Source organism: Podarcis pityusensis (assembly GCF_964106645.2).
Source record: "Podarcis pityusensis genome assembly, chromosome: 3".
In the NCBI taxonomy this organism is placed as follows: Eukaryota; Metazoa; Chordata; class Lepidosauria; order Squamata; family Lacertidae; genus Podarcis; species Podarcis pityusensis.
The window spans coordinates 11,288,520-11,314,019 of record NC_138026.1 but is presented as its reverse complement, the minus strand read 5'-3'; the positions used below and the strand labels follow the sequence as shown (position 1 = coordinate 11,314,019).

The 25,500-nt window shown below is 45.5% G+C and overlaps 1 protein-coding gene and 2 long non-coding RNA genes across 14 annotated transcripts in view; 1 reads left to right on the top strand and 2 right to left on the bottom strand.

The window, feature by feature from the left end:
- Positions 1–25,500, top strand: part of LOC308473634 (uncharacterized protein) — a 197,663-nt gene that overhangs the window by 60,019 nt on the left and 112,144 nt on the right. For 6 of the 12 annotated variants that reach the window (XR_013984114.1, XR_013984116.1, XR_013984117.1 and 3 more), the window contains exons 1-2: positions 20,096–20,227; positions 22,674–22,755. Coding sequence is in view for 2 of the 12 variants with exons in the window: in XM_080999434.1 (XP_080855560.1) it covers positions 20,159–20,227; positions 22,674–22,755 (151 nt within the window). In the remaining 10 variants the exon portion in view is untranslated. Of the gene's footprint in view, positions 1–18,825; positions 18,843–18,919; positions 19,023–20,003; positions 20,228–22,673; positions 22,756–23,774; positions 23,875–25,500 lie in introns of those variants that run through there. The other 6 variants (XR_013984115.1, XM_080999435.1, XR_013984123.1 and 3 more) reach the window with 5 other exon arrangements.
- LOC308473772 lies at positions 3,221–5,264 on the bottom strand. The gene is made up of 2 exons (XR_013984304.1): positions 5,006–5,264; positions 3,221–3,312 (listed from the first exon to the last, which is right to left on the bottom strand). It is a non-coding gene; the product is annotated as an uncharacterized lncRNA (long non-coding RNA).
- LOC308473747 lies at positions 15,265–16,539 on the bottom strand. The gene is made up of 3 exons (XR_013984277.1): positions 16,446–16,539; positions 15,800–15,918; positions 15,265–15,378 (listed from the first exon to the last, which is right to left on the bottom strand). It is a non-coding gene; the product is annotated as an uncharacterized lncRNA (long non-coding RNA).

Here is a 25,500-nt window from a genome sequence, read left to right as displayed (position 1 = left end):
TGGAAGTGTTTACTTCTGGGTTCGCTACGCACACATGCGCAGAAGCAATCTGCACGCTTTGCGCATCCGCATAAGCGCTTGATCGCGCCGTACACAGGTGTGGAAGAGGCACTCTAGTTGTGGACTTTTCAGGGTATGAATGGCGCCCTGAAACAGCTTAAGTCTGCAGCTAGAGGTACCACTGTATATACAAATGCGAAGAGAAGCTGAAGGCATTAGGCAATTCATAGTCCAGTCCTATACATCCAGGATGAGGCCCTCCCATGGTCCTCCATATATTTTTGGACCCCAGCTTCCTTTAATCTCAACCAGCATGGACAATGATCAGGGATGATGGGAGCTGGGGGTCGAACAACGTATCTTGATCCTCTGTGTAGGGTTGCTATATTTCAAAAAGTAAAATCCCAGAAGTTGAGCTTTTTAAATGAACCCCCCAAAATTGTTGAGCTTTTTTTGAGACAAACCCCAAAGCTGTTGAGCTTCTCTTATGTAAAATAGCCCCCCCCCCAAAAAAAAAACTTGACTAAGACCCAGGACAAAGCGCTGCCTTTCAGAAACACCCCACCCCACCTGCGACATCAATTCCACTTTTGAAATTCCGGCAATGTCCAGGAAAATCCAGACTTATGGCAGCCCTATCTCACTGGGACTTATTCTACAATAAAATTGAACACTAAGGTCTCTTCCTTGTCCCTAGTTGTTTATCATCATTTTGCCGAATTATTAACACACTGCTCCCCAATAATGTGTTTGAGAAACTGTGGGTCACAGGGCAAGTATCCCAGGACATTCTGGAAGAGTTGGTTTCAGGCTATAAATCCCTACATACAGGGCCGAATTTAGGTTTGATGAGGCCCAAAGCTACTGAAGGTAATGGGGCCCTTTATATGTCCAGCTGTCCTTTGTCAACAAGGAATTGCCACTGTTTTATGTGTTGATATGGTAATTTATGGACCTAATAGGTATCTGAAGCCATTTGCCCATGTTGCCATGCAACCAGTCCATGCAGAATGTAGGCACCTTATATACAGAAATGAGCAAACCAGTGATATTTTAGGGAGCAGGCTAGGCCTATTACTTACATCATAGGAGCCTACACAACACAAAGCACTCTTGTATGTAGGTTTTATTTTATTTATTTATCTTATATTTTGGAAATGTACACCCAGGTTTTTTCCTTTAAATTTTTTTGGGGCCCCCAAGAGAGTGGGGCCCTAAGCTATAGCTTATTTAACTTATGCGTAAATCTGGCACTGCCTACATAGCTTGGGCACTGCAGATTATGGAAGCACCTCCTTCCCTCTGCCCTATTGGTCTCCCTGGTGACAACTTTCATATAGTGATCGGATGAAGAACTGAACACTGGAGCCAGGCCAGGCTGCCTTAAATGCCCCAGGAGTGGATCTGAGGGAAGCCTGCATGATTGGTCAGGCCTGCCACAAAAGCTAGCTCTGCCTCCAAGCCTACGTGCCATTGGCCAATCTGCAAGCAGGCTTGGATCCAGTTCCCAGCTGGCGAGGTGAGCCCTAAGGCTCCTTGGTGGTTGGGTAGCCCCAGAGTCCACAGGCTGCACTGGAATCTGGTGGGGGATGTGGCTCCGACCCACAATGCTGCAGAATCATATACAGTGGTGCCTCGCAAGACGAAATTAATTCGTTCCGCGAGCTTTTTCGTCTTGCGGTTTTTTTCGTCTTGCGAAGCACGGTGTCGGAAAAGTTTTGGAAAAGCTTCAAAAATCACCAAAGTCTTCAAAAACCTCAAAAAAGGCTACCACACCGCGTGCTATGAGTTGCTCCTCGAAGTCAAGTCGCAACCGTATTGTTTTAAGAAAAAGGAAACAAACTTGCAAGACGTTTCCGTCTTACAAAGCAAGCCCATAGGGAAAATCGTCTTGCGAAGCAACTCAAAAAACCAAAAACCCTTTCGTTTTGCGAGTTTTCCGTCTTGCGAGGCATTCGTCTTGCGAGGTACCACTGTAAGGGTAAGCGGATTTTCCTGAGAGTTGACAAGAAGTTGGTTGTTAGATTGGGAAAGGCTGTGGAAGAAAGCGGTTAAGTTTACTGCATGTACTGTATTAAAAGAAAACATTATGAAAATGATGTATAGATGGTACTTAAACCTGGTGAAATTAGCAAAGATCTAGCATACAAATGTTGGAAATGCAAAGAAAAAGAAGGTACTTTTATTCATATGTAGTGGATGTGTCCCAAGGCGAAAGACTTCTGGGAAAAGATTTATAATGAGTTGGAAAAAATGTTGAAATATACTTTTATTAAGAAACCAGAAGCCTTTCTACTTGGAATACTAGGATTGGAATTGCCCAAAAAAGATGTTAGACTGTTTTTTGTCTGCCACTACAGCGGCAAGACTTTTATTAGCTAAAAACTGGAAATCGCAAGAAATACCAACAATAGAAGAATGGCAGATGAAGATGTTGAACTTTTTGGAGCTGGCAGACCTGACTGGAAGAATCCGCGACCAGAAAGAAGAGGAGATACAAGAGGATTGCAAGAAATTTAAAGAATATTTAGCTAAATATTGTGATATAAGATAAATGGAAAATTCTTGGAAGTAATAAATAGGCTTAGGGGTAGAATAAGAATACGTGGTAGTAAATATTAAGGATTAAAATCTTAACAAAGGAGAAGAGGTTAGTAAATGAAAAGAATCAATATAATTAGAAATATGAATTTGGAGAACTGTTATATAGGTGATATAATGAAATTCAGTTAGAGGGGATTTGAGGAAGTCAGTTATCAATGTAATGAGAATTAGGTATTTGAAGAAATAATTTTTCTTTGTGTTTAGTTTATTGTTTTAATGTGTTTTTTCTTTGTTGTGTGTTTTGTTACGTTATTTTTGTGATAAATGTTGAAAATCAATAAAAAAAATAGGGGGAAAAATAGAAGTTGGTTGTTGCTCTTAGTTCAGTGGGGGTGGGGTGGGAGAGTTCATCTGACAATGCAGTGCTTCTGTGCATCGTTTTCTGCTTCAGAATGTTCAAAGGCTTGAGTGCTCTTGTGGCTTGCAAGGAAGGGGCCTTGTCTGTGAAACATGGTTGGTAACCCATTCCTACCCCCATTCAGAGAGGAGAACAGCTTCCCAGGAAGGGAAGCAGCACACTATAGATGTGGTCATATGCCTGAAGGTGCTATATAAATAACAAGCAGACATGTTTGTATAATCTTCACTACCTTTCAAAAAAGAGAGTCCTGTATACTTACCGAAAATCTTTCATTTATTTTCATTTCAAAGATTGTGAGAGTTAAGATCTTGAAATATAAGTCACCACCTGCAACCAATTCATGATCTCTTCCAGTGAAATTGGGGTGTGGGGGGCATTATTTGGATGTGAGAGAGAGAGAGAGAGAGAGAGAGAGAGAGAGAGAGAGAGAGAGAGAAGTAGACTGGTGGAATAGCACATCTGTTTTTGTAAAAATAAAAAAAGCCCACCAAAAAGCCCAAACACAACCCAAAATACAAAACCATGGAACCTGGAGTCTCTCTTTTTTGAGTGTGGTATTTTACTACCACATGGCTTTAATCCTACATCTGGGCCTGTTGTTTTATGAAATATTTGCCACAGATGATGTCAATTATACTTTTTGTCCCGGTCATCAATTTATGGACTTTTGGAATAAGACAAAATGAAACAACCAGGAAAAGAACAACTTATGTGGTCTACTCCCTGACAAAATTATAGTGCTGTGATACACATCTAAAATCAATAACTCTGCTAATGATTAACAGAAAACGTTGCTTAGGTTATGAGCGGCAAAGTAGTCCACACTCAGCAGATGCTTGGCTCAGGGATGCATTTTTTGTCGGCTGCATGTTTACCAGCAGATGTTCAGACCTCTGTTTTATACTATTTGAATGAGCTAGTGGTTGGCCTGAAGTTGTGTGACAGCTATAAGCTATCTGCCAGCAATGCAGGTGAAATGTTCTTTCTTTTGCTGAACTGAAAAGGGAAAGGGCTTGTCAATGAAATCTAGGATATCGTGCCTAAGAGCTGCATGTCTAGCACCACAAAAAACACAAACACACGTCTGTTGATTGCTGTGAATATCTGAAACGAAATCATTCGCATTTGTTGCATGTCGAGACCCCGCAGCCACCCCCTCATTGGAAATAACTCACACAAGGACACGGATATTAGATTTATGTTGTTGGGCAAATTTGGGCCACAACTTTATTGAAATTACAGAATGTGAGCGGTATTGGCTTAGGCATTGATTGGACCTGACTATATCTGACTACTGCCCATTGGGCAGGAAGTCCAGTAAGCGTATGCCACTGGTAGGGGGAGCCCTGTCGATGTGAACCAACTCAAGATCCCCCTGGTGTTTCCGTCATGTCAAGGCCCTAGCCCCCAGCCGGGCTTCAGACTGGATCCACACCCCCGGATTCCTTTAATGGAATACCCTTAAGCATGGAGGGGCACACCTCCCCTTCCCCCACACAAGGTCAAACAATGCCTAACCGCAACCCTAACAAAGTTGTGACGATTGCTACAAGGTAGGCGAAAACCAAGTGGCCAGTGCCAAGTGGAAAAATTCCTACCAGGCCCCTCAGACAACCAAGGCAACCAACCGAAGTCCATAGCAAGGCCATTGCCTAACCTGCAAAATAGGGAGGGTGATTGAGGAAGCGAGCCAAAGAGGAAGTCCTCTGGCTCGCTCCTCCATTGAAACGACTCCGGCCACGCCCCCCGGCCAGTGGATTGGCTGGCCAGGCTCTGACGTGGCCAGGATCCCCCAGGCAACGGGGGACAAGGTTCCCTGCCCCCGGTGGGGAGTGGGTGGCCACGCGGTCCACCACAACTCCTCCCCACTGGGAAGTGGAGCGGATTTGGAAGTTTAGGTCCAAATTTAAGTGCATCAAATATTTCCCACTGCGGCCTGCTGCTTCTAATTATTTGATGGTAGGTGTTAGGCATTGCACATACAAAATTTGTAGATTAATTATAAACAGTATAAGCACAAACCATTGTACATGTACGTACACATACTTCTCAGAGCCTCTTGCTCTGAAGGGGTAAAATGGTAGGTCACCAACCAATCACATTCAAGGGAGACTTGTCACAAGCAGTGCTGTCATGAAAAAGCAGACAGAATTAGATGCAATGGTTTGGCATGAGCTTGATTTTCACAAAAATATTGTGAGAGTACCAAATGTACATTGCAGTGGTATGAATGTTCACCTTTGCTCTGAACATTTGCCAAGAAGTCAAGCCATTATATATTTTGCTCTGGTTCCAGTTCAGCTCTGTTAAAAGTTCGCTTTTGGGATGGGACTATAAAGGTGCACTTCTGCCAACCTAGCAGTTCGAAAGCACACCAGTGCAAGTAGATAAATAGGTACCGCTGTGGCGGGAAGGTAAACAGCATTTTCGTGTGCTCTAGTTTCCGTCACGGTATCCCGTTGCACCAGAAGCGGTTTAGTCATGCTGGCCACATGACCCAGAAAGCTGTCTGTGGACAAACGCAGGCTCCCTTGGCCTGAAAGCGAGATGAGCGCCACAACCCCATAGTCGCCTTTGACTGGACTTAACCGTCAGGGGTCCTTTACCATTACCTATCAAGGTGCAATAGCTGGTTCAGCATGATACATCTCATGATAAGCCACTTGATCTCTGGTTCACTATGATGCTGATTTATAAAGAGGATGTGATAAGTTAACCATTCTTATTTTACTTTCAGCTCAGGGCTGAAAGTAGGGTCCCAAGGCTGGGACGCGGGTGGCGCTGTGGGTAAAACCTCAGTGCCTAGGACTTGCCGATCGTATGGTCGGCGGTTCGAATCCCCGCGGCGGGGTGAGCTCCTGTCGTTCGGTCCCAGCTCCTGCCCACCCAGCAGTTTGAAAGCACTCTTAAGTGCAAGTAGATAAATAGGGACCGCTTTATAGCGGGAAGGTAAACGGCGTTTCCGTGTGCTGCGCTGGTGATGGCTCGCCAGAGCAGCTTCGCCACGCTGGCCACGTGACCCGGAAGTGTCTTCGGACGACGCCGGCTCATAGCTTCTAGAGCGAGATGAGCACGCAACCCCAGAGTCGGACACGACTGGCCCGTACGGGCAGGGGTACCTTTACCTTTACAGGGCTTTTCCAGACAAAATGCTTTGCACTGGGACTGAGTAGTGACCACCAAATAATTGTACAAGATTCAGATGCATCTCCAACAAGTGCATCTGTTAGTGCAGAGATGCATATTTCAACAGCCCTCAAGTTTGTAAGGTGGAATCTTGGGTACCTATCGGATGTCGCTATATATACGGTATTCTGCCCTGTAAGCACCAAAGCACTTTCTATTTTGTAATTTTGTTTATTGTCTTATGCAGATTGGAACAGAAATGGCGTGGAGAATTGGTTTTGTTCTGTTATCTTTATGTGCCGTCTTTCAGCCAAAGCAAGATTGTGTCTGTGTGGCTGGAAAATGAAGGGGTAGCCCAGGGGAAAGTGGTGAGATGGTGCCAAGCAATGAGACTGAAGTAATGTGGATGTAAGCATTTGCTACAAGGTCCACATTTTGAGGTGCTCCTGTACGTCAACTGTTGGGGGGGGAAGGGGAAATCCTACCATATAGTGGTACATCGGGTTACAAACACCTCAGATTACAAACACTTTGGGTTACAAACTCCGCTAACCCGGAAGTAGTACTTCAGGTTAAGAACTTTGCTTCAGAATGAGAACAGAATCATGTGGCGGTGGCACGGCGGCAGCAGGAGGCCCCATTAGCTAAAGTGGTGCTTCAGGTTAAGAACAGTTTCAGGTTAAGAATGGACCTCTGGAACGAATTAAGTTCGTAACCCGAGGTACCACTGTGCTTGGTGTGGCTTTTCTCATCATTGCAGAGCTATGATTGGAAAATGCCCACCTGTCCACTAACTGGGCAGGAATATATTAATTAAATGTGTCTTTTGTAATTCTGTTTAAAATGACCAAACTTATTTATAGTAAACACCATCTTTTCTTAGCACCGTGACTCAGACCTAGTGAATGTTAATATGTACCAAATGAGAATAAACCCCATGGATGAAGGTCCAAATGAATAAAGGTCACTGAAGAAAGAGATCATTTATTTAGTATTTATTGTGCTTGAGTCACTGGGCTAAGAAAAGATTATGTATGCTACAAATAAGTTTGGCATTTAACAACATTAAGCTACAAATGACTCTCTAAACATATTGTTGTCCCGTCTGCTCATGTCTTATAGGATATTAATTGATCATATATATATATATATACATCAGAGTATTATTTCTCTGTTATTCCATTTGCCCTGCATTTGAATTAGGCCAAAGTAGTCCACACCTACATATATTTGAATTTGTATATAAGGAGAAACGTCATTCTTCCCCATTCATACCAGTAAAGGTAAAGGTAAAGGTACCCCTGCCCATACGGGCCAGTCTTGCCAGACTCTAGGGTTGTGCGCTCATCTCACTCTATAGGCCGGGAGCCAGCGCTGTCCGCAGACACTTCCAGGTCACGTGGCCAGCGTGACAAGCTGCATCTGGCGAGCCAGTGCAGCACACGGAATGCTGTTTACCTTCCCGCTGGTAAGCGGTCCCTATTTATCTACTTGCACCCGGGGGTGCTTTCGAACTGCTAGGTTGGCAGGCGCTGGGACCGAACGACGGGAGCGCACCCCGCCGCGGGGATTTGAACCGCCAACCATGTGATCGGCAAGTCCTAGGCGCTGCGGTTTTTACCCACAGCGCAACCCGCGTCCCATTATTCATACCAGTAGATGTTCCCTTTTGTGTTTGTCCCTGCCTTCTCATTTGTTGATTCTATTATGCCATTTTTCTTGGGAGAAAAGTGATGGCAAACCTAGACAGCATCTTAAAAAGCAGAGACATCACCTTGCCAACAAAGGTCCGTATAGTTAAAGCTATGGTTTTCCCAGTAGTGATGTATAGAAGTGAGAGTTGGACCATAAAGAAGGCTGATCGCCGAAGAATTGATGCTTTTGAACTATGCTGTTGGAGGAGACTCTTGAGAGTCCCATGGACTGCAAGAAGATCAAACCTATCCATTCTTAAGGAAATCAGCCCTGAGTGCTCACTGGAAGGACAGGTCCTGAAGCTGAGGCTCCAATACTTTTGCCACCTCATGAGAAGAGAAGACTCCCTGGAAAAGACCCTGATGTTGGGAAAGATGGAGGGCACAAGGAGAAGGGGACAACAGAGGATGAGATGGTTGGACAGTGTTCTCGAAGCTACCAGCATGAGTTTGACCAAACTGTGGGAGGCAGTGGAAGACAGTATACGGGGCTGAGGCCGTTTAAATCAAGGCATTTATGTTTCGAACTATGCAATAGCAGCATGGTTGTAAAGTGGTGTTTTTCCTTTTCACAATCCACAGATTAATTATAGAATTGTAGAGTTGGAAAGGACCCTGATTGTCGTCTCCTGCAATGCTGGAATCCTGTCGGCAGCCATCCCTGGCTGGGTTCAAACCACCAACTTCCTGGTTAACAGCCCAATGCACTGACCCCTTGCACCACCTGTTGTTGTTGTTGTTTAGTCGTTTAGTCGTGTCCGACTCTTCGTGACCCCATGGACCAGAGCATGCCAGGCACTTCTGTCTTCCACTGCCTCCTGCAGTTTAGTCAAACTCATGCTGGTAGCTTCGAGAACACTGTCCAACCATCTCGTCCTCTGTCGTCCCCTTCTCCTTGTGCCCTCCATCTTTCCCAACATCAGGGTCTTTTCCAGGGAGTCTTCTCTTCCCATGAGGTGGCCAAAGTATTGGAGCCTCAGCTTCAGGATCTGTCCTTCCAGTGAGCACTCAGGGCTGATTTCCTTCAGAATGGATAGGTTTGATCTTCTTGCAGTCCATGGGACTCTGACTCTCCTCTAATTTTACACATATCCGTGCAATTTTAAAGAAGTGTTAATTATAGCTTGTACAACACTGAATTAGAGCTCACCCCCCCCGTACTCCAGAATAACTTCTTCCCCCCCCCCAGAATTTTTTATTAATTTTCCAAACTTATAACAAACATAAAAGAAAAACAATACAATATAAAAAAGACAAACAAACAAACAAACATATATCCTAACTGCTAAAATCCCAATTTAATTATCATTGTTAAATGACTTCTGGTCTCTTAATAAATGTATATTTCAACATTTTTTTCAACTCATTATAAATCTTTTCCCAGAAGTCTTTCACCTTGGGACACGTCCACCACATATGATAAAAGGTACCTTCCTTTTCTTTACATTCCAGCATAAATTTTCACTCGTGTGATAAATCTTTGCTGGTTTTACTGGGGTTAAGTATCATCTATGCATCATTTTCATGATATTTTCTTTTAATACAGTACAAGCAGTAAACTTAACCCCTTTCTTCCACAACCTTTCCCAATCTTCCAACATTATATTGTGTCCAACATCTCTTGCCCAGTCTATCATCACAGATCTAACTTGTTCATCCTTTGTGTGCCACTCCAACAATAAATTCTACATTTCATAGAGAATAACTTCTTATGCCACCATCACAAGCATAGTTGATCAACATTATTCTGCTTTCCCCTGTGGTCCAAGTCTGCAGTTCTGTCGCACACTTTATGCACTTAGGCCATTAAAATCAGCAAAACAAAATACATGAGTGGAGCACAGATTATAACTAAGACGTACATTTTCTGATTGATATGTCATCTATTTGCTGTAGACTTGAGACCTTGGTCATGGACACCAATAAAGCAGTTAAGTATTGAGAAGTTCAGTTACTGAAGTTTATTCTTTTTGCAATGCAAATACAATCTGTGATGGGACGATGAGCTGCTTGTGTGTAAAATCCTAGTCCCTCAGAGTTTGGTCAAGTTTGCAAACCTCTGTCTGTAACGGAGCCCCTTAAACATGGCTCCGTCAGTCGCTGGCAGATTCCGACAGTGGTTGCTTTCGGAATCGCTTCCAACATAAAAGCTCCTTAACGGAAACACGTCTTCTGGACTCTCTGCGTGACAGTTTCCGGCGAGGAGTGGGTGTCCCTACAGGAGGTCCTGAAACCTCCCCACTGTTTTCGCTGGAAGTGTCTCTGAGCCATCCCTCCAGCTCCCTTTCCCTCAGCCCAGCTCCTCTCCCCCTACTGGTTCCCTCTTCAGCTGCTGAGTCTCTCCCAACCTGTGTGAGCCCTTTCACTTCCCTTCCTTCCGATGGCAGTTCCCTGACATCCACCTCCCCTCCAGGGCCCCCTTCATCCCCTCTCGCCCCCTCCTCTACGGGCGGTGAGGAGGCAAAACCCCGGAATGAACTTCCTTCATCTTCCGATGTCCCGAACACTTCTCTCCACCTGTTGCGGTTCCTGGTCTCGAAGTACTCCTCCTCCTCAGAGTCCATCTCCCCTTCCCCTTCCGATTCCGAGAATCCTTCCAACTCCTCCTCCTCATCGGTGGTCCCAAAGTATTCCCTCCGGAACCTCTCCACAGGCTGAGGTTTCCTTGGGAACCTTTGATGGAACGTTTCTATCAATACCTCGTCATTGATATCTTCTGCCATTACCCAAGTGTTTTCTGACTCCGGTTCTCCTTCCCACGCTACCAAATACTCCACCTGATCCCCCTTCCATCTGGCGTCGAGGATTTCTGCCACATGGCCGCTGCATTCCCTTTCTTCTATGACCGGTCCCCGAGTGGCCATCCCTTCTCGTCCCCCCTCATACGGTGACAGTAACGACCTGTGAAATACTGGGTGCAGTTTCATGTGGTTGGGTAACCGGAGCCTGAAAGCCACTGGGTTGACCTGTTGAATGACCTCAAAGGGACCCAATCTCCTGGGTCTTAATTTCTTACAACCTCCTTTGAACGGCAACCCTTGGGTTGACAGCCACACTCTATCTCCCACCCTTATGGTTTCACCTTCCCTTCGGTTCTTGTCTGCCTGCCTCTTGTATTCTTCCTTCGCCCTTTCTAAGTTGAGTTGGAGCTGACGATGGATTGCTTCCATTTCTTCTACAAAATGCTCGGCTGCCGGGACACCCCATCTCTCCCCTTCTCCCCCTGGGAAAGCCCTGGGATGACACCCATAATTAGCCAAGAAGGGGCTCATCCCTGTGGACACATTCTCGGCATTGTTGTAGGCAAATTCCGCCAGCGCCAACTTTTCTACCCAGTCATTCTCTCTGTCATTGACATAACACCTCAGGTATTGCTGGAGGACCCCGTTTGCTCTTTCCGCCTGCCCGTTGGTTTCAGGGTGCCGGGCAGTCGAAAAGTTGACCTCCACCTGCAGTAAGCTCATGAGCTTCCTCCAGAACCTGGAAGTAAATTGTTTTCCTCGGTCTGAGACCACCCTCAATGGCACCCCGTGCAACCTAAAAATGTGTTCTACAAATAACTTCGCTGTCTCTTCCGCCGTGACTGCATGCGAGCAGGCTACAAAGTGGCACATCTTTGTTAGTAGGTCTACCACCACCATGATGGCTGTTTTCCCCTTGGACTTCGGCAGATCAGTCATAAAATCTATCGACACTGCCTCCCAAGGTCGTTCTGGGGTTGGTAAGGGTTCTAATAGCCCCGCCGGTGCCCGCCTCTCCCCTTTGGCTCGCTGGCATTGCTCACACCCTCTTACATACTCCCGTACATCTTCCCTCACCTTAGGCCACCAAAATTCCCTGGTGACCAACCACATGGTTTTGTGTTGTCCAAAATGCCCCGCCGTGGGGCTGTCGTGCAACTGCTTGAGTACCCTCCCCCTTAAGTCTCCTTCAGGGATATACAGTGCCCCTTTGTAATACAAAGCTCCATTTCTTTCCTCGAAACCCCCTGGTTCCTCTCCCTCACCCCTAAGACCTCTGAGCTTATTCTGGGCGTATTCATCATTCTCTGTTTCCTCTACCAGTTCTCTTTGTCCCACCAATGCCGCCCCACACACCCAGCGGTCCTCTGGAATGACATGTCTCTCTTCGGGTGCTCCCTCCTCCTCCAAATATTCAGGTTTGCGTGAGAGAGCGTCCGCCCTAATGTTCTCTGGGCCTGGCACGTAACAAATCTCAAAGTTAAATTTGGAGAACTCCTGGGCCCATCTCACTTGCCGTTGGTTGAGCACTCGTGCCGTCCTCCAATACTCTAGGTTCTTGTGGTCAGTGCACACTTGCACCTTATGTTGTGCGCCAATTAGCAGGTGCCTCCATCTCCGGAACGCCTCATGAATGGCTAGTAGTTCTCGGTCATACACCGTGTAGTTCCTCTCGGATTTGTTCAGCTTTCGCGAAAAAAAGGCACACGGTCTCCACTCTGACTCCTCCTTCCCTGGCTGCAGAAGCACCGCCCCAATCGCTCTGTCTGATGCGTCAGTTTCCACTCTCATCGGTTTTTGTAAATCCACATGCAGGAGTTGTTGTTCCGAGGCGAAGGCCCTTTTTAGTTCCTCAAATGCTCGCTCCGCCTCCTCAGTCCAAACGAACTTCTTCTTACTGCTGAGACAGTCCGTAATGGGCGCCGTCAGGTGGGCAAAGTTTCGGATGAACTTACGATAGAAGTTCCCAAATCCTAGGAACCTCTGCACATCCTTCCTTGTTTTGGGTGTTTTCCATTCCAGCACCGCCTGGACCTTGCCGGGATCCATGGCCAATCCCTTGTCTGACAGGCGATACCCCAGGAATTCCACCTCCTTGGTATGAAACTGACACTTCTCCAGTTTCACCCACAGCTGGTTGGCTTGCAGCCTGCTCAACACTTCTCTGACGTCTCTCACATGCTGCTCCTCATTCTCAGAATACACCAACACGTCGTCTAAGAAGGCCACACAATTCTTGTAAAGCAAAGGCCCCAGGACGTGGTTCATAAACGATTGAAAGCACGCGGAGCCTCCTTGTAGGCCGAAGGGCATAACTAAATATTCAAATGCCCCCAAAGGGGTGAACATGGTGGTTTTCCATTCATCCCCCTTCCTTATTCGTATCAGGTTGTACGCCCCCCTTAGGTCCAGTTTAGTAAAAATCTTTCCCTTCCTGACCCTTGTCAAAATGTCGTCAATCCTGGGCATAGGGAAAGCCACTGGTTCTGACACTGCATTTAAGGCCCTGAAGTCACACACAAGCCTCGGCTTGTTCGTGTTTTTTTTATCCACAAAAAACACTGGGCTGCCCCCCACCGCCCTGGACTCTCTGATGAACCCTCTCTTCAGGTTCTTGTCAATGAACTCTCTTAGCTCCTGCATCTCTCTGTCTGACATGGCGTACAGCTTGCCTACAGGGAGCTGTGCCCCAGGGAGTAAATTGATTTGACAGTCAAAGGGTCTATGCGGGGGTAATTGGTCAGCTTCCCTTTCGCTGAAGACGTCGCGGAGATCTGCGTATTGTCGTGGTACCTTCACGTTCTCCGTTACTTCAGTCCCTGCTAGGGTGGCTTGGGCCCCTGCCAAACCCTTTCCCTCTTTGCAGTGTTCTAAGCAATGTGCTGAACCAAAAGAAACCACTCTCTGATGCCAGCCCACCAGCGGATCATGTAACGCTAGCCAGCTCATCCCCAATATAATGGGAGCTCCTCCCAAGGTGGCCACATTAAACGCTATCAGTTCGGTGTGCCTTGCCACCTTCATTATCATTGGGACGGTCTGCAAGCTGACTTCTCCTCCCAACAGCTCCCTGCCATCGATCGTGGTCACCTGCAGGGGGTTGCTTAAAGGGATCGTCTGTATCTGGTGTTCAGCTGCAAACTCTTTGCTCATGAAATTGCAGGAGCTGCCTGAGTCCAACAGCGCCTTTATCTTTAGAGGGTGTCCGTTTGGCAGCTCTAGCGCCACTTCTATCACTAGGGCGGGTTTAGGAGGTTCTGGCGTGGGCACTTTCACTGCTCTTTGGCCTGACTGCTGTGCCCCGACGGTGGCAGCCAGGCGTTGGCTTTTACTTGCTTCGGTATTTCTTCCTCTCTTCCCTCCACAGCTCCTACCATCCCTTGCCATTCCTTCCTCTGGGGGCAGACTCTGGCAAAGTGACCTGGCTGTTGGCAGAGATAGCATTTCCGGGCGCCTTTTCCCTCCTTCTTTCCCCCCTCACTGGGCTTTGAAACTGCGCGCGCGCGCGCTGTTCCGATTTCCATCGGCTCTGCCGGCGGGAAAGTTGGCTCTGGAATGTCTGGAATGCGGAACTCCTTCCAACGTTCCCCCTTCCCTTCCCGCCTCTCCAATGCTCTCGCCTCCTGGCGCGCTCCTATGGTCAGCGCTGATTTGGTCAGCTGGTCCATAGACTCCGCCCTGGGCGCCCGGGAAAGTTCGTCTTTCACAGCCGAAGAAAGCCCTTCTTCAAAAAGCATTTGAATGGGTTCCGCCGATAGATCCCACCCCAATTTATGGATCAACATGGTGAATTCAGTCCAGTACTCACGGACAGATCGGCTCCCCTGTTTGCAAGCCATTAACTGTCTGCGGACCACTCCCTGTTCAATATCGCTGGAAAACATCAGATCCATGGCGCGAAAGAACTTCATCGTGTCCTTTAGGACGTCACTATTCGCTGCCATCAGGGGTCTAACCCAGTCTCTCGCCCCCTTTTCAAGATGCCCAATCACGAAAGCCACTCTTGATTCCTCGTCAGGGAATTCATCAAACTGCAGATTGAGGGCATATTGCATCTCTGTCCGAAAGCCATGATAGTCTTTGGGCTCCCCCCCAAACTTCTGCACCAATCCTGGTACCTTTCTGACGAGCTGGGTGTCTTTCCCCTTTTTGTCTGCATCCTGAGCCCTCCTCTCCTCAAGCCTCGCCGTCTGCAGCGCTAGCTGGACCTCCAACACCCGGTACCTTTCTTCCAGGCTTGGACCCGCTCCAGCTCCTGCTTCTCCGGTTCCGGCTGGGTTGCTCATGATGCCTTCTCCTGCACAAGCTGCTCACGAAGACTGTCGGAATGCTGTGATGGGACGATGAGCTGCTTGTGTGTAAAATCCTAGTCCCTCAGAGTTTGGTCAAGTTTGCAAACCTCTGTCTGTAACGGAGCCCCTTAAACATGGCTCCGTCAGTCGCTGGCAGATTCCGACAGTGGTTGCTTTCGGAATCGCTTCCAACATAAAAGCTCCTTAACGGAAACACGTCTTCTGGACTCTCTGCGTGACAGTTTCCGGCGAGGAGTGGGTGTCCCTACAGGAGGTCCTGAAACCTCCCCACTGTTTTCGCTGGAAGTGTCTCTGAGCCATCCCTCCAGCTCCCTTTCCCTCAGCCCAGCTCCTCTCCCCCTACTGGTTCCCTCTTCAGCTGCTGAGTCTCTCCCAACCTGTGTGAGCCCTTTCACTTCCCTTCCTTCCGATGGCAGTTCCCTGACACAATCTTTTCACTAAAAAGAATAAAGGTAGTCTCCCTACCTGCATCTCCACCCCACCCCCAGTGCTCTTCAGATGCTTCACAAAGATTATCTTGTGAACCACCCTGAGACCTGCTGGTATAAGGTGGTATAAAAAAAGAATATATTATTATTATTACAGTCATACCTCGGGTTACAGATGCTTTGGGTTGCGTGATTTCGGGTTGCGCATTGCGCTGAACCCAGAAGTACTGGAACTGGTTACTTCCGGGTTTCGGTGCTTGCGCATGCACAGAAATGCCGAATTGTGATACATGTGTGCGCACACACGGCACTGCGGTTGCGAACGCTGCAGGTTGTGAACGTGCTTCCTGTACAGATCGATCACGTTCGCAACCCGAGAGTCCGCTGTATTATTATTACTTATCCATTCTGCAGAAAATCAGTAGTGAAGAGGGAAATCAGGCAAAAGGAGATAATAGCAGTGTACTGCAAAACACCATTGCTCAGAAAGCACCAGGCGTTCCACCACCATGTGGGAAATGTCAACACTTGCCTCGTATTGTGACTTGTCTGGTAAGCAGTTATCTGCTGCACAAAGAAGCATCGCAGCAAGTACAGAAAATCTACATAAGTCAAGTGCTGTCTTGGGAATGTGCTCTCCACTTGTAAAACCTGATTCGGACAGAACAATAAAGTTAAAAAGAATTGTCGCATCATTAGGTTCCTTAAATGTCACAGCAATTTTTGTAAGTGCATCTTAGCAGAGGCAAGCTCACATCATTAGCTCCTTCCCTGGTTGCTTTTGGCTTCCTCCCCCCCCTCCTTCCCTCCTTTTGGTTTGTTCCGCATGGCCTGACTTGACAGGACAACAAATAGACCTTCCATCCGCTCACATTTATTAGTGGATTTTACCATCTGAGATCAAGGGGGTGGGGCGGGAGAAGGCTGATCACCAGGTCTTCAAAGTCCACATCTGTGGATTTTACTGCCTCCCTTTTAAAACAAAGGCAACTAACGAAACACTTAGGAAGTTTACGGAGAAGGTCTCATTATAATAATTTGACATTTCAGATGGAGGTCATTTGCCGTTGGCATAAACAGTTCTCAAATATGTGTGGAGCACTCCTAAGGCTACGTGAGCAACTTCCATGGGAGATCTCTTGATTTTGGCGATTTTGGCATAGGGAAGGGAAACTTACATGTGGGAATGAGTGTCTGCAGCCAATATGAAATTGTACCATCTTTTGACACAGCCTCTCTCCTAACCTTCAGGCAGGCAGCATCAGCATGAGGTCACAGAGACTGAATGAGGTCATAGTGACCACTCTCTCCCCCCCCCTTCAGTCAAGCCAGGATCAGCCTGAGGTCACAATCGCCAGTCTTACTCCTGTAGGCCAGAAACAGCAAGGCTTCACCTTTCAGTATGTGCCACACAGGCTTTGAGAAAGACTAGTTGAGTGCCAAGTCCCTGTGTGATGGAAGAGTTTGTTTTGCTGGGCGGGTTGGGTCCCCAATTGTTTTCTTTTTCTTTTTCCCTACCAGCAAAAGGTTAACGAATGGCAGCCTCTGATTGGCCAGGGTTCCAGGAGGGGGAGTTGAAAAGGAGAGGATTTGGAGAGACAGTTTGGAGTAGGTTGGGAGAAGAGTTGGGAGATAGGTAGGGAGATGGGGAATGAGAGGAGAGAGAGTTGGTTCTGGGTAGAAACATCCACTCTGATGACTATAACACAAGCTAGAGAAAAGAGTCTCTGAGCTGAGTGTGAAGGACAGTGTGTGGTGTCCTGTAAGAGTAATTGGGCCAGGAATTAACTGGGAGGCTGAGGCTGAGCCAGGAGAAGTAGAAGCTGTGAAGAGACAGGACTCATTCCAGTCAGGAGGGGAGAGATTCTTCTATGACAAGAGAAGACTCCCAAACCAGTGATCCCTTGGGTCTGTTACCTGGAGTACCTCAGGACTAGGGTTGTCTAAGAGGGGTGTGTAACTGACAGGAAGTACCACCTGGTTTAAGAACCAAAGTATTAAGCAGCAACAGCTGTGCAACATATGAGAAAGCAGTGGAGTGAAATAACATTATAATCTGAAGTATCCTATTTTTTACCCACTCCTGTCATAAAATTCCTTTGTTAAATAAAATATTTATTGTTTATTTGATCAAATCCTGCCTGAGACTCCAAATTATTACCGTATTTTTTGCTCTATAAGACTCACTTTTTCCCTCCTAAAAAGTAAGGGGAAATGTGTGTGCGTCTTATGGAGCGAATGCAGGCTGTGCAGCTATCCCAGAAGCCAGAACAGCGAGAGGGGTTGCTGCTTTCACTGCGCAGCGATCCCTCTTGCTGTTCTGGCTTCTGAGTTTCAGAATATTTTTTTTCTTGTTTTCCTCCTCCAAAAACTAGGTGTGTCTTGTGGCCTGGTGCGTCTTATAGAGCGAAAAATACAGTATGTTTTCCCTCACACAAGTCCCCCACAAGATAATCTGACGTAGTTTGTGGGAATTTGAGGAAGTGGTGTTCTGTGAGGTGGGTGCACGATATCTAAGTGAGGGTGGGCCAAACGGCGCCAGGGGGGAAAGTGTCATTGCTCCATTGCACCCTGTGACCAAAAAAACCTGAGGAGAAGTGATGGGCTTGCCTGAATTTATTCTCCAGGGGCAGGACCCAAGCAAGGCCCATTGGCTGGTGGGGCCTGACCCCCATTGGGGAATCCCCAGACCCAGACCTGCCTGCTGTATGCCAATTTGCAGGTCAACTGGCAGGGCTCCTGAGCCGGCTGTTGGATCGCTGACTAGGCCCGTGACCAGGCCGCAATGCTGGCTGACCATTTAATATATTTTTTTTAAATAATATTTATTAAAATTTCAAAAAGAAAATATTACATTAAAAAAGAAAATTGACAGTAAAAAGAAAAAATACAAAATACAAAATGCAAAAAGGAAAAACCATTTAAAAACAATTCCATCTTTTCATCACTTCTTTTACATTTACTTGTTTCCCAGACCTCCTCATACCTCCCTCTTTTGTATTCCAATTCAATTTATTAGTCCAGCGATTCCTTTCCCTCCTTTTTAATCCTGATCTTTAATCCTGATATATTATAACATTAAATTTTTAGATATTAAAAACCAATTTTTCCATATTCTTTTATACCATTACCGCTAGAAACTGCTTAACTTCAATCTGTCATCATTCTAACATTCATTAATTTTACAATATTTCTGTAAGTAGTCTTTAAATTTCTTCCAATCTTCTTCCACCGACTCTTCTCCCTGGTCTCGGATTCTGCCAGTCATTTCCGCCAATTCCATATAGTCCATCATTTTCATCTGCCATTCCTCCAGTGTGGGTAGATCTTGTGTCTTCCAATACTTTGCAATAAGTAATCTTGCTGCTGTTGTAGCATACATAAAGAAAGTTCTGTCCTTCTTTAACACCGATTGGTCGACTATGCCCAGGAGAAAGGCCTCTGGTTTCTTCAAGAAGGTATATTTAAATACCTTTTTTAATTCATTATAAATCATCTCCCAGAAAACCTTAATCTTTGGGCACGTCCACCAAAGGTGAAAGAATGTACCTTCAGTTTCTGGCTGACCATTTAAGGTAAGCGGACATAGCAAGAGGTGGGGAAGGGGGTAGAGGCTAACCTACCCAACTTACCCAACCTACTTATCTGACAGCCCAGATCTAGTGAGGCTTTGCTTGTAGTATGTGCCGGCTTAAAGAAGAGAGAGGGAGCAACTACTCTGAGCCTCACACATGGTGGGAACCGCTTCAGCAATGGTATTATTATTGTTATTGTTATTGTTATACTTCCCTTCATCCAAGGATCACAGAGCAGTTTACAATATAAAAACACCAAAATACGTAACATAGTAACAAACAAAAACAGTAACCCCCTCACACATGGGCATGGCCAAGCGGCGACAGGGGGGCAGTTGCCCCCCCAATACTCAAAAATTACTGAAAAGCATTTAAAATACTCAATTCACTGAGGTTCTGTTCCCCCACAGCAGAAGCCTGCCCCCCTAACAAAAGCCTGCCCTCCATAATGCCCTCTTTGCGGGAGGTTTTTACCCGTCATCTCCTCCAAAAAGTTCAACAACTTTTTGGGTGGCCCCTAACAAAATTCCTGTGCCCTCACCACACATACAGAGATGCTCTAGTTATCTCCTACTTGGACTACTGCAATGCGCTCTATGTGGGGCTACCTTTGAAGGTGACCCAGAATCTGCAATTAATCCAGAATGCGGCAGCTAGACTGGTGACTGGGAGCGGCCGCCAGGACCACATAACACTAGTCCTGAGAGATCTGCATTGGCTCCCAGTACGTTTCCGAGCACAATTCAAAGTGTTGGTGCTGACCTTTAAAGCCCTAAACGGCCTTGGTCCTGTATACCTGAAGGAGTGTCTCCACCCCCATCGTTCAGCCCGGACACTGAGAGCCAGTGCCAAGGGCCTTCTGGCGCTTCCCTCATTGCAAGAAATGAGGTTACAGGGAACCAGGCAGAGGGCCTTCTCGGTAGTGGCTCCCACCCTGTGGAATGCCCTCCCGTCAGACATCAATGAAATAAGCAGCTATCTTATCTGAAGGCAGCCCTGTTTAGGGAAGTTTTTAAATATATAATGCTGTATTGTTTTTAACACTTGATTGGGAGCTGCCCAGAGTGGCTGGGGAAACTCAGCCAGATGGGTGGGGTATTAATAATAATAATAATAATAATAATAATAATAATAATAATAGTCCATGGATTCTTTAATTAGCCAAAGGCCTGGGAGAAGAGGAATGTTTTTGCCTGGCGCTTAGAGACATGTAATGAAGGCACCGGGCAAGCATCTTTGGGGAGAGCGTACCACAAGCAGGGAGCCACCGCGGAAACTGCTAAACTGAAATTGCTGCCGAACATGGTTTCTATGCAATGTCTTTATGGTGCTTTGAAAAATGGAGCTGTAAAAAGAAGCAAAGACATTTCAAGCAGCAGGAGGAGGTAATACCCAAAACTTACATACACCCACACCCGGCAGTGCCTCCTTGTCTCATAAATTATCCCAACAGGCTTCAGAGAAGACTGAACAGTGTCATACATTGTGAGCATATCCAATATAGGTTAAAAAAAAAGGTCTTTTGATTTCAGAGACATAAAACATTAAATTTACTGGTTCTGATGTCAAATATAGATGGAAAGGATTATAGGCATGCTTATTTTCTCCACCCAGCTGAGGAAGGGAAATGAAATTGGCACATGATGCAATAAGAATGAAGCTCCCCTCTCCTCTGGAACATTTGGCTCCCAGAGTCTTTTAAAAAGCCTGGGGTCAGGAGTAGTGATGTTAAATTCTCGAGAATAATCTTTTGGAGAATATTCTCACCTCACATCACTAGTCCCACCTAGTGATGTGGGGTCAGAATATTCTCAAGAATATTCTCCAAAAGATTTTTGTTGTTGTTTAGTCGTTAAGTTGTGTCTGACTCTTAGTGACCCCATGGACCAGAGCATGCCAGGCACTCCTGTCTTCCACTGCCTCCCGCAGTTTGGTCAAACTCATGCTGGTAGCTTCGAGAACACTGTCCAACCATCTCATCCTCTGCCGTCCCCTTCTCCTTGTGCCCTCCATCTTTCCCAACATCAGGGTCTTTTCCAGGGAGTCTTCTCTTCTCATGAGGTGGTCAAAGTACTGGAGCCTCAGCTTCAGGATCTGTCTTTCCAGTGAGCACTCAGGGCTGATTTCCTTAAGAATGGATAGGTTTGATCTTCTTGCAGTCCATGGGACTCTCAAGAGTCTCCTCCAGCACCAGAATTCAAAAGCATCAATTCTTCAGCGATCAGCCTTCTTTATGGTCCAGCTCTCACTTCCATACATCACTACTGGGTAAACCATAGCTTTAACTATACAGACCTTTGTTGGCAAGGTGATGTCTCTGCTTGTTAAGATGCTGTCTTGAAAAAGATTATTCTCAAGAATTTAGCATCACTAGTCAGGAGTAGAAATGTTGACACCCCCCCCCACCCAACAGAGGCTACATCTTTCCACCTACATGAAACTGCTGCATCCCAGCCTCATGGCAGGCAGTTATAAGAGAACCCTAAATCTATATCTGTAATTTGTTTTAGATAATACATTAACTAAAGAACATTAGGCGCCAGATTGGAACACCATGTAAAATGATGCCATAAACTTAATGGTATGTTCTTTTCTCTGTGGAAATTGTATTATATAAGACTTTTTTTTAAAAAAGTAAAAATCTATGGCCTTTTAATCTGGGGCAGGGGGTGTATTATTTTCGTTTGTTACTACAGTGGTGCCCCGCAAGACGAATGCCTCGCAAGACGGAAAACTCACTAGACGAAAGGGTTTTCCGTTTTTTGAGCTGCTTCGCAAAACGAATTCCCCTATGGGCTCGCTTCGCAAGACGAAAACGTCTTGCAAGTTTGTTTCCTTTTTCTTAACACCGTTAATACGGTTGCGACTTGACTTCGAGGAGCATCTCATAGAACGCAGTGTACATAGTAGCCTTTTTTGAGGTTTTTAAAGACTTTGGTGATTTTTGAAGCTTTTCCAAAACTTATTTTGCAGACATTTGGTAAGTTAAGCTTTTAAAACTTTTGGGGGGGGGGGTTGGATTTTGGGTTCGGGTGTTTGGAATTCAAGGACTTGGTGTTGGGGAGGGGTTTGCAAGAATCTGGAAGCTTGTGTCTTCTTTTTCTGCATTTTTATGATTTTCTGTGACCATTGGGCCACTCTGCTGTTTTTTTTAAAAAATTCTGGATTTGAATTTCTGTGTGCTGGGTGGCTGGGGGAACAGTTGGGGAGGGGTTTGCAAGAATCTGGAAGCTTGTGTTTTCCCCCCCTGCATTTTTATGATTTTCTGTGACCATTGGGCCACTCTGCTGTTTTTTTAAAAAAATTCTGGGTTTGAATTTTGAAATGCTCTTTACAGTATGTGTGACTTTAAAGAGCACTTAATAAACTCTTGTTGTACCAAATTTGGCTTTGTTTGGACTTTTTTTGACCATAGGAACGCATTAATTGATTTTCAGTGCATTCCTATGGGATTTCGTGCTTCGCAAGACGAAAAATTCGCTAGACGAAAATATTCGCGGAACGAATTAATTTCGTCTTGTGAGGCACCACTGTATGCTATATATTTTTGTGTTTTATGTTGTAAACTGTGTGAGATCCTCAGATGAAGGGTGGTACAGAAATTTTAATATTAGTAGTAGTAGTAGTAGTAGTAGTAGTAGTAGTAATCGGCTAACTGCTTTGTTGTTGTCTTAAACTGAATTCACAGCCCTAGTCAGGAATTTTCTTTTGGATTTTTAAGAGCAACTGCCATATTCTGCAACTTTCTCTAATCCAGATATGTTGATCAACAAACAGGAGACGACTCACTGAAATGTGTATCTTACCTCAGCTGTATTTCTCTTTTTCTAGGTACAACGTGTCAGCCCTCTCTACGTCGAATGCCAGTACTCAGTGAGATACTGTTTCATCTGTCTTCACTGCACTTGCTGCGGTGAGTAACTAACAATGGCTTTCTTCAGTTCTACAAAGTGATCTTTTTCAGTCATCTGATGACAGAGCTCAATGTAGTTGACAGCCCTCTGTGTAGTTCAACGCTTGGTTGCGTCCTAGATCAATATACATCCAGGGAACTAGTCTTGCAGCCATGTTAGCAAGATGCTCACCAGATAGTGATGATCTGTACTGAAGGGTATGTATGGCCTTGATGCTGTGAAGGCCTTGCATGCTGGAGGACTGTGCCTTTGCTTCTTCTTCAAGTCCTCTACTGTCACCCACTTTTGCTTTGTAGGCAGCTGGTCCTATCTCTGCATTAATTCTTAAGCCCTTTGTTTCCTGGCGGTCTTTACCCCTTTCCTTAAAATGGTGTACGTTGGTTGCTGGATGTGTGAATAGGTCTGAGACAAGGAAAAGAGATTGCTGAAGTAATGCTGATGTCACAAAGGCTCTCTAAAGCAGAGGGAAGCAATTCTATTTCCTTGGCCATTTGGGGGGCGTTGTTGGGTGGGGAAAACACAACAGAGGGGCGCTGTACCCAGGATCTACCTTCTTCATCAGCTTCCCAAAGGCATTTGTCCTGGCAAAGCCGTTCAGGGAGAAGAAGGAAGGCCAATGCAAAAGTCCTTTTGTGGAGGTGTGGAATGATATTACAGAAGATGCTGTTCTTTTCATGGGGTACAACTTTAGTTCTAATTTTAAGTGACAGTCCTTGTATAGCAAAAGAGCCAACAAAGTCTTAGTTTAGGTTTTGTGGTGGCTCTTTGAACACCAAGAGAAACATTTTCTGGCTTTCTGGTGAGTTCCCCTGGCAGAGAGGCAGTTACAGCCTCAGCTAAAACAACTATTCTTTGTTGGAAATGTTAACACATTTGTCTGAATATAAATCCCCCTTGTGAAAGTGAAGAAGGCCCCCCTCTTCTTTTGGACACACATTTGTAGCTTTTGTAGCTTTCAAAGCGAAATCATCACTCTGCCTCCAAGGATCTCCCAGTGTGAATGTTGCTTTTCTTGCAGAGCGCTGCTTCTCGTTTGGTGGAAAGGACTCCAGAAGAGATTGCGCCCATACGCGCCTTTCTCCCCATTCTCATTAACTTTATAAAAACTCTCAAATTTAGACCATCTGTCCAGTAGATGTCTCTGAACTGCCCCAAGACGGGAGAAGCTGTCTTTGTCTTTTTGATATAAGTGGCCAGAAAACCAAAGCAAAGTAATGTTTTCTAGTCAGACATGCTTCCCAGCCATGATGGATGAACTGTTATTTTTGATGTGACAAAGCATTCTGGTTGTTGTTTTTTTATAAGATATTTATTAAGGTTTTTTAAAGTATTACAGTAGAAATGAAAAAGAAAAGAGAAAAATACAAAATAAAAACAGTTAAAAACACACATATTTTCAGTTACTTATTTTCCTTTAGCTTGTTTCCCGGACCTCCTCGTACCTCCCTTTTTTGTATTCCACTTCGATTTGTTGGTTCAGCAAATCCTTACCATTAGATTTTAACCCATTTATAACCCTTTTTTTTCATATTCTCTTAAAGCATTACAGCTAGAAACCGCTTAATTACTATCCAACATCATTCTATCATTCATTAATTTTACAATATTTCTGTAAATAGTCTTTAAATTTCTTCCAATCTTCTTCCACCGACTCTTCCCCCTGGTCTCGGATTCTGCCAGTCATTTCTGCCAATTCCATATAGTCCCACAAAGCATTCTGATGCTTAAGGAAGAACATGCCTCTTAGATACGCAGGCTTAAAAGCAAGTCAGTAATAGTGCCAAGCATTGCTGTGTGCAGGCAAGATGGAGAGGGGATACCATATGGTGCCCTGGGATTCGTAGAAAACCTGTTTATGCTATGATAATTCTCCTGCTTTTTATTACAAAGGCACCATAGGTATGGAGCATTCAGACCTGGCTTGAGATGTTCATATTCACATCATTAGTAAAAGGTCATTGCAGACATTTCTTGTGTGAAGTCACCAGAGGCCTACCTAGGCACCTTTGGATGGGAGCTGTATCACACACACCCCACACCTCCCCCAAAAGATCACTTTAGCGCACAAGACTTGAGACTGGAGCTCATGTGGTACTGGGAAGGAAGAGCATAGCAGGCACATATGTTGGATTAATCACAACTAAAGCAGAATGTGGCATTTGGATTTGGGCACTAGGAAAGAATATTGGGGAGGATCTGAGGGAGGCGCTTCCAGAGTGGCTGGGGCAAGCCAGTCAGATGGACGAGGCACAAACAATAAAACTATTATTATTGATGTTGTTGTTGTTGTTGTTGTTGTTGTTGTTGTTGTCAGTTTGCATTTTTTGGTACAGAAACTATTGATCTGATGTGCAGAGATCTTTCCTATTCTAATTAATTCAAGAGGGTTCTGGAAGCTTCTCTGTGTGAAAGAAACAAGCAGAAGGTTCATGATGTTTGGGTTATTCCTTCAGAGAAGCTGGCTTAAACTGGTTCTCTTATCTCTTCTGTCAAGGTCAGGCTCATGCTGACTGTAAAAAGTAAGGCCAGAAGGAGCCTGGGATTCACTTTCTCTTTCTATCTCATTTCCTTCTGGTTTGGTGTTTCTGTACACGGTATGCTATAGTGTTAGGGCTTAGACTTATTATAAGTTATTGTAAATTTACCTTAAGTCTGCTGCAACTGGATTTCTTATGGACAATGCCAATCCTGAATGTATTTGATTTGTGACCATGATGATCATTGGCATCACTAGCATAAAGCTC